General features: G+C 39.3%; 1 protein-coding gene across 1 annotated transcript in view; it reads right to left on the bottom strand.

The window, feature by feature from the left end:
- FRY (furry homolog (Drosophila)) overlaps positions 1 to 12,534 on the bottom strand; it is a 180,333-nt gene that overhangs the window by 105,735 nt on the left and 62,064 nt on the right. Inside the window, exons 8-13 of the mRNA XM_009888386.1 lie at positions 11,091 to 11,259; positions 8,601 to 8,693; positions 8,408 to 8,506; positions 5,798 to 5,899; positions 1,393 to 1,496; positions 791 to 899 (exon numbers count right to left, since the gene is read on the bottom strand). Of these exons, the coding sequence (XP_009886688.1) occupies positions 791 to 899; positions 1,393 to 1,496; positions 5,798 to 5,899; positions 8,408 to 8,506; positions 8,601 to 8,693; positions 11,091 to 11,259 (676 nt within the window). The remainder of the gene's footprint in view (positions 1 to 790; positions 900 to 1,392; positions 1,497 to 5,797; positions 5,900 to 8,407; positions 8,507 to 8,600; positions 8,694 to 11,090; positions 11,260 to 12,534) is intronic.

Raw genomic sequence — 12,534 nt, 5'->3', positions numbered from 1 at the left:
ATCAGATCTAAGCTCTCAACACTGCTGTATGTTGACAAACTCAAAAAATTGTAGCATTTAAATAGGAAATGATCCATTTTGGAAAGAAAGCTGTTAATTATTTCATTTAAACTGTGGTAATTATGGTACTAACATAGTATTTTATATAAAAAGAGCTTGTTCACAGATGGCACAGTTCAGGGAAGATTTTAAGCATCTGTTTAATTCATTCCTATTCAGAGACTTTAAGTATGTGCTTAAGTGCTTTGCTCAATGGGAATGTTTTCCGAATTTAAGTAATAAAAGAGACAAAACTTCCAGCACTGAAGGTTAGTTTATTTTAGCAATTCCCATTTCAACTGATGAAAACTAAATGTGTCAACTACACGCTGAACTGGTTTTCCTCTGACTTACTGCTTTAAAAGCAGTGCAACTCATTGTCCTATATAGTAGGAATGATTCAGTATCAGGACAAAATATGGCTTATTATTTTGAACTTTATTGACAGTCAGAGTCTGCCAACAAGTGCATTTTCTGACTTGCTGGCAATACCAAAAACTGACAAAAAATACATTTGAGTTGAAGTGAAAACATTTTTATTCATTTTCAGTGGAATGAAGTTAATCAAAACCTGGTGTTCAAAAGAAGTCTGCCCCAGCCCAATTTTAAATTCTGTCACTGCCTAGATGAAAGATACTGACAATGGGGTTGCAAAAAATTCAGACAATAGAATTTTACTTATCTGTTAATTTGTTATTAGGAAAACAAGTTATTCATTAGCTGGAAAGACATATGCATGGTTTTCCCATACCTGTGCAATAAACTGTATTATCTTCACAAAGATGTTTAGGGGCATGTCTCTTGGCACAACACCACGGGACCCTTTTGGAAAAAGTGTTGTAACAATAGTAATAAGTCGACTGTAAAAGAAGGAAAAAAGCATTAGACATTGCTGGACCTTGCAGACCTTCACCTACCATGAAACGTAAGTTGGAAATCCTACTCCATTTAGAAAGTCTAGAATGTATTTCCTTTGAAATTAAAATTTAATAGGGTATTTTGTTCTGATCCTTTGCTACAAATTCAGTGTAATCATTTTATTTCATTACTACATTACAACCAACAATAAAACAGTCAACGACATGCCACTACAAAAATATTTCTAACTTTAACCAGGCAAAGAATCATTTTTTGGTTCTTTCAAAAGCAGAAACGCTTCATACAGCAATTTTAAGAGGTGGAAGAATAACTGACAGTGCCACAAAAGGGAATATCTTGTTGTGTACAGTTGAGTTTTATATTTCACAACAGGAATAGGTTAGATTCAAAGTTATTAATGAGAACTGCAAGACCTCTTCACTGGCAACACCCACTCTGCAAGGGCTGATTGTCATTACAAATACAGCATCTTACCTTTGGGTAGCTGTATTGCTTTCACATTTAATTCTGATCATGTAAACCCACAGTAGTCGGTACAGAGATTCCAGTGCAACTCGAGCCATTTTTGGGTCCTTATTCTAGCGAAATACATAATGTAAGAATAAACTTCAGACACAAATTAGAAAAGAAGTTCTGCACTTAACAGACGTCAAGGTTGAGTTTTCACAATGACACTACAAAAAGATACAGCCTCACAGTTGCCCAGTACCCCATTCCTGTAGCTGCAGGATGCTTATGCATCTGACCTACCTCTCCTGGTATTACATAAGTTGTTGAAAAATCCAAGTATTAAGTTAGTTAAATTAGATACATGTTATAATTTAAAATCTCTATTTGAAAACCACTTCAATTTGACCCTGAGAAGAAAACCTCATCTTCAGTTGATTCTATCAATTCAAAAGCTATTGCCCTGTGGTGGAGACCTGGTATGAAGAACACAGCAGACAAATAAATGTACTGTACACATTCAAAAGTGAAAGGACAAAAACCTGTGGATGCTTAGGCTGGCCTAATTAACATGCTATCTGGGATCAGCTGTACTGAATTGGATTATCTGTCTGGACTGCTGTTAATTTTTGGAAACTTTTGAACTAGTACAAGATTGTCTTTGGGTCTCTTTGGTCATATGCAGTTTTCTGTTTTGGTGGCAGTTTTAAAGGCTTTCTGAATAGGGCGCAAGTATATGCACTCCAATCAGACGGCCGCCTGTGTGTTAGGCCATCCGCTGAGTTAAACTTTGAAGGAGTCCAGTATGCTTTGACCAGAGATAAGTTTTGCCTGGCCCACAGTGCAAACCTCAACGGCAAAGAACTGAATTTTTGTCTGCAGACAAATGTTGAGTCACAGATTAAAGACTGTGGTCTGATTAAAGAAACTGCAGCCAATGTCATCACCAATTCTTGAATATGTATTGGTCTAGGTCCTGCAAAATGGAAAGAAGACAACCTGCCAATGATACGGGACATGGCTCCAACTTCCAACATAGCATCTGCCACAAGTTTAGGAACAGGAACTCTGTCCTGGGGTTGCAATTTCCATTTAACTCCTTGACAACACATTTGACAAAATAAAGCTTTCTACGGAACAGAAAATTGAAAATCCTTTTTGTTTATTATAGCAGCATATAATGGTTGTAGCACATGATTAGAATAAGTATTAAAAGGAATGACAAAGTTTACGTGGCATATTAATCTATGCAGGATTTTAAAATCACAACATTTGTTTCAATCAATTTGTTTAATAAACTGTTTACTTTCAATCCATTTTTCATTAGGTATTATCATGTTAGTCCTTGTAAATCTCAGTCCTAAGCATTTGATTTCTTTAACAGGTGATGGAGTATGTTTATCAAAGTCTATTCTTACCCTAAAGCTTTCAAGAAAACAGCAGACACTGTGGCTAACTGAGTTAAGGTAACAAGAGCTTGTGTGGAAAGCAACCTCTATAAGCAAAAGCCCAAATATTCCAGCAATGAGATAATCCAGCTCGGAGGGCAGCAGAGAAGATATGGAGGAGAAAAGGGCTGAGACTGGTATCATTGGGGCTTTCCGAAAACAGTAGACTGGTTTTCTGTCAGAAATAACAAGTTGTATAGCAGAAGCAGGATTGAGAGGAGTATGATAAAAAGCCTGAGAAACATCCAGGGAAATCATGGGCATGTCCATAGGCAAGATCTGTGTGAGTGCACGGTGGCTGGGTGTCCAGTACTTTGGAAAGCATGTATTGTGTCTCCCTTTGGAAAACTGAGAGGAGTCCACCACCAATTGAGCTTCTTCGGTATTTTGAGGATGTTTATCAACAAGAAAAACCCAGCCAGTAATCCTACCAGGACAAGGAGTATTTGGCCTAATATATCTGACACCTTCTTCACTTTCCCAACAGGAGGTATCGGCACTGGGTGTGGTTCCTTTACCACGGCTGGCAGTGCCCAACTCACTGCTGGGGCCAAAGAATTTGTTGATCTGGGTCTTTTGAACACAGGAGTAATTGGCAACAAAGCTCTGCCAGGACCTGCTCTGTTTCTTGCCTGATAAGCACTGCAGGCTTTGCTCTTCTAGAAATGTCTTTTTCAATGTCTCTGCCTCTTCTTCTGTGACTGGCGGAGGAGCAATCAGACTACCAGGAGTGAGGCCCATTTTCTTTAATTTCTTCATTTCTGTTTTCCAATCATATGGTGTTAGGTCTGGCACATTCAGGCCAAAAGGATATTGTGTTGGTACCCATGGATTCATTCCTTAGATCGGCATTGTTTGACCCATTCTTGGTAAAGTAAGTTTTGCACCCTCAGCTCAAATTGTACTGGAGCTTTCACCTTGTCCCATGTAGTTTGGAGACAAGGAACTGTTGCTCCCACTGAAAATCTTTGCCTCTAAATAAAACACAGTGCTTTGACTTTCTCCTATATAGAAGTCCTGCCTTGAACAGTTTTTTGTAAATAAAATTTAGTTAATGATAAATGTTGCATTTCAAACCCAGGATACTTATTAACTTTTACACCGCTTTCAACAGAATAGTATGAAATGCCCTTTGGCCAGAATTCAGCTGGGGTCAAATATTCCCATGCCCGGGCAGGAGTGTCCTTTATTAATGACAGAGAAAAGCTTATTTCTGTAAGACCACAGATTTGCCAGTTTATATTAAAATCAGAAATATGATTAGAACATAAACCTTTTGCTTTGCCAGCGTATGCTTCACCTTAATGGTTTTGGGAAGGAGATTGTGTTCTATAGGTGTGGAGACTTGTGAGAAACTTGATGCATTACGTCATTCATGGGAGCCCACACAAGACTGTGGAGTCCCATATACTGTCCTGGTGCGCACAACTCTTCTTCTAATGGAAGGATTTCTCCTCCTTGATGATCTACCTCTTCCAGCTGTGTGAGTTTGGTTTGGGCTTTTAGGTGCCACTCTGACTGGTGAAGTGATTGCTTCAATGGTTGGGGCATCTCTTCCTCTGTACTGAGGAGTGGCCACCCCGTTCTTAATTTAGCTACTTATTCAGCTACCTTATCTTCTCCTCAAACTAAAGATTGAATGTGCCACCAGAATAGTCTACGAGCCCTATGAATTGAAGTATATGTCAATTAATTATAGGTGGCAAGGTGAATTCCAATTTGATTTTCAATTGGTAAGGCAGGAGCAACTTTGCTTATATTTTCTTTAACGGTTTCAAATAATTTGTCAGGATCTCCCTAATTTTCAGAAAAATCTGTATTTCCAGCTGGCTCCTCAGAGATCTTACAGCTGCAGCTACCTTTTCTAAAGCCTGTATAACCTCATAAAAATCCATAAAATTAGTTGCAATAACAACATGTTTATTTTCTGAATTTTTTTGCAAATAAGGTTCTAACATCTTCAGCAGAAGTAATTAATTCAGGCACAGGTGGAAAGAAATCTTCGGACAGACTGTGAGCATTTTGAAGAGCTATTCCAACAGTAGGCTCCATATGAAGAGAGCCAATACAAATTGTTTCATTAAGACAGAGACAAAGTACAGCAAGAAAGCAACAGCAATAAAGGATGTAAAGCTTGAGAATTCAACTTTTGGAGAACAGAGATTCCCTCCACAGTTTGCCTCCGAGCTGAGAAAGTGGCTGCATGTTTTACCTGCGCTGTTTGCAGAAGCCTCGTAACCACCGGTTCATCAAGCAGCAGTTTGGAGGCCCTTTGTTTGAGCTAACCACTTCACTGTGCTTCTTATATTGGCCTTTTCAGGTAGGCACAGGACCACCCTTTCAATGGATCCACGTTAAGTGTGGAATGGGACATGAATTATTGTGTAAGAAAAAGGAACATGGAGGAGTAGTAACTTTAACTAGCATATGTGTATTGAACAGTATGTGCTGGCCAGGAACCACAGCAGATTGCAGTGGACAGTTAATCTTAAATTTCAAAGACCTAACAAATGGTAAAGGAATAAGAATGGGTATGTGGAGGAAACAACATAGAATAGCTTGGGGTTTTTTAATGCAACTTAACAGAGTGAAACAGGCAGTGTTCTGCAACTAGTTCCATTCTCATAAAGTAATCACAAGTGCTTTGTTTGAGAATGCCTTTATGAAAAAAAGCAAGTTAATACTGGGTCAGGTTTGGTATGTCACTTGAGTTAATAACTTTCATCAACAATCTTGCCTGTTTCACAGCTGTTTGACTCAGGCTTGGCTTGAGTTAGCGAAACAGTAGAAATTCAAACTAGGCACAAGAATACTTTGTTATTGAAAAAATCTGCACAGCTAAAGAATTTGTACTGTTGGGAATAAAATTATGTACGGAATCAGATAATACCAATTATTCAGCATGTTTGCCTAAAATGGATTTGCAACAGATCAATAGTGCATACGGAAGTTTTAATACAAAATTAAAACCAGAAGGTACTAACCTTGAGATTGGATAGGCAGTTGTTGAGGAAAATATGCCATCTGTTTAAAAAGAACTGCTTCTGACTGACACAAAGCAGGCATGTTACCAAAGGGTACAAAGCCTAAACAGGAAATGGATGTCGATACCATATTATTTGCATGTCTACACAACATAAAAGTAACTTAACAGAGCTACTGTAAACTTACAGCTCTAACTCCTCCATTTTGTTCAATACATGTTAGCCAACATAAACACATTGTTAAGTAGTACAATTTAAAAGGAACCTTTCTCTAAAGCTGTTACAGATATGTTTCGTGGATGAACTAAAGCCAACCAAATGCCTGCTTACAGCAGTATAATAAATCCAAAGATGGGCCACAATTTTACAGACTGCCAGGGCTAATTTCCGTCAGTTAACTGAGAAATGATAGCATGGAAATAACTGAACTTTATGATAATGACAACAGGACCTACAGAGATTGTTGGGACTTGTGAATGCTCAAATGCCTATTACTCCTCAAAATCTGCAGTCACTACACTTACTGAGAGACATGTCAAACACCCTAAAGAACTGTGTTAAAATACAGGCAATGTCTGGATCTGCTGGTGCTTACATCTTGCACAGTGAAAAATAAAAAGAAGCGGGGCAGAACGTAGAAGTTCAAATACTGGAAGCTGGTCTTTGTCAACACTTACCTTGACATTGCTCTTGTAAATGTTACACTAAATAAAATTAGCTAAAATGCAAACTGACTTTTCTATTTCAGCAAGACTTTTCTGTTTCAGTTGTCGTGTTTCTAGACCTAATCAGGACTTTATGGTTATCAGTCAAAAATAAGGTAACTTCATCTTAAAGACCAGTGATTCTCAAAATTCTCAAAACTTCATTCTCAGAATTAAATTTCTAACTTCAGTCACACCTCAAAGTATCAATACACCTAAGCCCCAACTTCTGTTCCTGTAAATATAACATTAATTGTCCATGGCTTGGTTAGATGTAGTTTCTTGAGCAAATGGCAAATGTACAGTAATTTTTATTTTTATAATCTTCATGTCCAAAATACATATGGGAGAGGATAACTGAAGTCTTCTCACAGAAGACTTTCTCACCATATTAACATCATGACTATAATAGCTGAGTACTTGACAGGATCACAGAGTTTAGTAACATCCCAAGACTGTTATAACCCATCTTGAGGAGGAGTGCTAGGAGGGCATATACAAATCATCTCCGGGAGTTTCCTAATTCACTCTGTTCACTGTCAAGAGAACCTCAATGACCAGCTCAGATGAGACACTTTTAGCTAGAAAATGAGGCAAAATGACGGCCCCCATCCTGCCTGTACAGAGAGCATACTGATTCAGAAAACACTGGTCTTGGAAAGGAAGGTCCTCTGCGGACTCTAAAGAGTGTGCTTTCTTCCTGGAAGCCTGAAAATATGCACTGCAGCTATTTCTGCCAACTGTTTGCCTTTCCCCTCCTCCTCGCAACGTTTGTATTTCTAATCACACCCTCACAAGAATCTATTCTATTTTGTCACTTTTAACTATGTAGCCTCCAGTGTGGTATGTGTAGACAAGCAATCAAACACAAAGCCCCAGCTGTGCAATCCTTTCTCATGCATGTAGTATTGACTTTGGCAAGTACGGCCACCAGTTTGGGGAAGTTCTATTTAGTATAAAAACTGTACAGCAAAGCTCTTACCCTGCTGCAGCTTCAATAATGTTTTATTAACTCGGCAGAGTGGAATAGTGCCACACAAACGCAAGCAGAGCGAAATCAGAAATCCATCCAAAGACTCCCACTAATTCAAACTGGATCAGGACTGCGCCCCAGGGGATGCTCTGACACTCCCTTGGGACTGGTGTAATGGTGGCGGAGAGCTCAAGCACACGCCTGCAGTCTTCCCAGCAGATTCACTAGTGCTAGTGACCAGCGTTTGCCGAGAGCGCTGAGAACGGGCAAGCCTTTTTGACTTTCCCATAGAGTGAGGGAGGATGAACGACAACTTTCTTTACTTAAAAGGTCCAAGACTTCAAAATGGATTAGCTAATGCTGCAGTGCTGACGTGTGCTGACCCAGTTGGAGAGACAGACTGCTTAAGGCGGCCAGCGTCAAACTGACTCAAATCTTCATTTAATTCAGATCAACTCATGCTTCCAAAAATACACTGCAGTGCCACTGTTCATCTCACAAGAAAAAAATGAAATAGGGAGCTGCACAGTAGCCAAGTTACGGATTTAAAAGGGCATGTGTTATACATTTTTTTGTTCCTACAATGTATTATTTAAGCCCCGTGAAAGAGTTGTTCCCACATGCCTCATTTGTTCTCGCTTGACAAGAAGTGAACTCTATTCTTTCTCTTCTCCTCCTAATGTTTACACATAACAAGTATGAGAAAACCTAACCGTTTAATAATCACAGACCCAGAAGCTGAAAACATCTGCTTGATTCATACTGATTTTGATCATATTCTGAATAAAACAAACACGGTTATTTTCTGCAAACACAATAACATTCCCTGCAAATAGAAATGTAATTGCAACCAATTCTGGGAATTTCCCAAGAGTCTTGCTCACAGATATTTCTGACAAAGGGTTTTAGCCTCTGCTTCTTAGGGTTACTGACCAATGAGTGCTTCTTTCGTGAGGAAAGTTCAAGTGTTGTATCATACAGGCTTTCAACAAAGTTCCTCAGACAGGGGACATTCACTTCATTTTTAACAGCCTGAAAGAAAATTTCATGTTAATAAAATGCTATTTCACAAGCTGTTTTATCTAATTTCAAGAAATTACGCAAACAACCTGAAAAATAAACTCACAGCAGCTACGGGGACAAGAATTTCAACAAACAGTCCTGCCAGTGCATGCTTGATATCTTTGTCTTTAACTTCAAGGAAATAATGTGCACATTCCTAAAACAAAACAAAACAAGAAACATAAATTATGTATCAGCTGGAATAAATACCGCTAAATGTTTGCTGAATGCACATGAAGTGTCAGTGACTATTTTTATCTTGCAAATCCCACAGAAAACATTTGTCTATTAACTTCCAAATGTGCATTTTGCAGCAAGCACAAAAGCAGGACCTAAGTCAAGATCAAGGATCTGTTGCTCTAGCCATGATAATCCACAAACTCTCCTCCGATCCAGCTGTGCCTGGTAGTGTTCTGGGCACGGAAAAGGATTTGGACTTAGGGCCTGACCTCCTGCCTTCCCTGTGTGTACCTTCAGGAGCAGGAGTAACAGCCCACATGGACTTCTTTACACAATGCTCTGAGGCCAGAAAAGGAACGTTTTTCTATGGTAAGATACTCAAGGAAAGGAACAATCTTACTGTAAATATTTTGGATAAATTTCACTGCTAGGATCCAGTGCAGATTCAGGGTCTATACAGAACTGTGCTATGTGAGGGAAGAGACCTGTGGTGCAAACCACCACAATTTCCAGTCTGTGACTGGGGATTGAGAAAGTTAAAATGTACTTTTGTCCTAAACATGCAGCAAGCTACTATCCAGACAGCTGTGCTGCTCAGGAACTGAGGGAGGGGAGATAAGCATCCACCCACTCTTGTGTTTCTGTACAACTTCTCTGAGGATGACAAATCAAGTTGCTCCAGTTACTCCTTCCTCTCTGGGTCCAAGGCCCAAACAGCCAGTGACATCACAAAGATGTTCCCCACTGACTTTTTTTTCTGCACATGCATGCAGAGCAATTTACACTTTAGACCATGCATAATTTTTCCTGGCTGCAGTTAGGGTTCTACACCACGTGGCTTCAGTCACTGGCCATTTCTGCTACACAGCTGAGGCCCCTGTGCAAAGAGCCTTCCTGGGCTGCTTCTGCACTCCGTGGTGGAAGACTGGCTTTTCTGGAGTTTGCTCCTGAGATTAGCTCACCGTTTGGAAGTGTCCAGCTCTACTAGAGCAGAGCTGGTGTGACAGAGCTTGTAGCTGAGGCACTGCATGTAGACACTCTAACAGTCGAATCGCCCGTAGAACCAAACTATAAGTGTATTTCACCAAAATGAGCAAAACTGGTTTTCTTACATACACAGTGTATCTCATGATGCATTGTAGTATATATAAGAATTAATTCGGTTCTGAGATACTGTAGTCATGAACAATGTAGAGATCATCTGCATCCAAATTTTGAGTCTACTATACAGGAGCTTTACCACTGATTTCAACACCAGTGAACAATGGATCCCAGCAGTGCTGTGCCATAAAGCTGTGCCACACAGTCATTCACTTGTATTAGTCATGTGCACTGAACACACACTACTTTGGTATCTTGCCAGCTCTGGATAACTTACATTAAGTCAACACATACTAAGATATGTTCATATAATGAAGCGTAAGGTAAGAAGAAAAATTAGCTGTTTCTGTGTTGTTAAATATGTTTTGAAAATGTTGTTAAATATGGTTCAAAAACACATTACAAAATTGAAATAGAATGTGATTCCCGTTCAGGACTTAGAGAAATGGCTCTGTGTGTCTGTACACATGTGTATTCATATTCCAATGTCAAATCCTAATTTGTGGGCATCTAACATTGATTTTTTTACTCTGTTGACACCATATGAGATGATCTTTATGTGGAGGCTTACATAAAACGTGTATTTTACTGGATGACTGGCTACAAACCATGTACCCGTGAGGGTGATCCCAAGAAAAAATGAGAATTAAAAGGTTAAGCTAAATAAATCTTTCCTTTTACAAAACGGTGTAATCTGTTAATTTAAAGCATTCATGATAGTCAAACTATGCTCTGTACTAGTGGCTCTCAAACCAGGTGGGTACAGAATGCACCCCACAAGAAGGGGGGTAAAGGTGGGGTGGAAGGAGACAACGCACCCAAGGGAAATTCCGTCCAGCTTTTGCCTCAATTCTTTGTCTCTTTCTCTGTGTTTTTGACCACCAGAAGTTACTCTCCTCTCTGGCAACTATGTCAAGGGTAAAAGACTCACTTTGGAGGCAGTGAGCAGCTACAGAGACATAGCTAGGCAGGGTCACAGGGCAAGGAACAGCTGGCAGGGTGGAAGGTCTGGGCTCTACAGAACCAAAACTCTTTTTGTTGGAGGGTGAGATCTAGGGACTAGGGATATAAGGCTGATGGGAAGTTGGTACAGAACGATACAATCCAGAGACTGGAGACTGGAGCGCTGAGGTTCAAAACAAACAGAAAGTGGTTGCACATACATTTATGTGGGAATGACGTGTGGAAAATCTCCTGCAGTATTACAGAAAAAAAGAAGGGGAGCCCATTCTAAAAGCTCTGGGAACCAGAGTTATATACTTAGGAATTTTACCTGCATAAACTGAAGAGAAGCTTCAAAGTCCTCCACAGGATACATCTTAATGCGAAAGAATTTCATTCCCATTATAAGACTGATAATGCTTTGAACTACATATGGGCTTTGTTCTTTATGCCGTAACTCTTTTAACTCTGCCATGAATTTCTTCTTTACAGCAGGAAATCTATGAATTCACATTGGTTAGTTACAAAAAAAGTATAGATTCATATTTGAAGTGTATTGTTAGGTATATAAATGGGGAAAAACCTAAAGAAGATTCAGCCTCAGTTGTAAAATACCATTTCAGTCAGTATGTGAAGAGATTTCTTTTTGTTACGTTTTCTTTCACTTCTGATAAACTCGGAAAAGAAAATGAAGCGTGCAGCCTGATCTTAGTCCCCTTGGATAACTACATCTTTCCAATTATTTTCTTACCACGCCCCTCTTTTGCATAAGAGCTAACAATACCAGTAGAATAACCCCCTCGCATGCTCTTCAAAAATCCAAGATGAAAGACAGTTTTCTTGCAAGTACATGCAATGTTTTCAGAAGAAAATGCTTAAATGATAACCATGAAAATATTCAGTTAGGCTATTCCTCCCTTCAGGTTTTTTCTAATAACCATTAAAGTAACACTTAAGCATTAACTACAATAATTTAGGATGAGGTGGTCTGTGACCATTTTTGATCTCCCTCATGAGTCTATTGGAGGTGTCTTTTGAGACACACTGTCCATAAAAATAACACAGGTGTAGCACGTAACAAGTTGTTGTTATCGCCTCTGATAAGGAACACGAGAGAGCAGGAAGGAAGCCCTTCAGTGGTAATAATGTTTAGTAAGGCCCTTCAGAATTGGAGAAGAAAAACAGTATTTATAGAGAATAGGTATGTCTTGAATTTGACAGTCAGCTTGAAGCTTTGGATCCAGATGTCAATTCTCCTTTTGCCTTTGACCCAGCCAATTTAGAAGTCCAGGTAAGGCCTTAGCCGAAGTCTCTCAAAGTCATATGATTTCCAGAAACTCAGACTGGTTTGCCTACATCAAGCTAAAAAAATAAGTTTGGTTAAGTGGATTGGTCTTATAGAGCAGACTTGCTCTCAGCAACACCGAGAAGTCAGGAGACAGAGATCACTGACATGGATCTATATTGGGGCAGTAAATTTTACTCTCTGCTTAGTTTGTGTGGTAAGTGTATGATGAGATGGTACATGAGCTTCGTGACGGTATGATACTGGGTACATGAGCTTCTGAATCCATCTGCTTCCAGATTCAAAATTTAAGACTGGACTCCACAAAGTACTTTCAGCCTTTACTGTGCTAAGAAGTGCAGGGTGAAGGATTTAGAAGCAGCTGCATTAAGTTCTATACTGAAATAACTGCAGAGAAACTTTAAAATGTTGCTATGTTGGAGTATAGCCATTTTTAGGTTTGCCCAGCTAGAGAAAAATAGCATATAGA

The sequence above is a fragment of the Charadrius vociferus genome, unplaced genomic scaffold, assembly GCF_000708025.1.
Source record: "Charadrius vociferus isolate BGI_N301 unplaced genomic scaffold, ASM70802v2 scaffold16, whole genome shotgun sequence".
In the NCBI taxonomy this organism is placed as follows: Eukaryota; Metazoa; Chordata; class Aves; order Charadriiformes; family Charadriidae; genus Charadrius; species Charadrius vociferus.
Note: the sequence above shows the minus strand (reverse complement) of the source record. Positions and strands in the feature narration are given on the sequence as shown.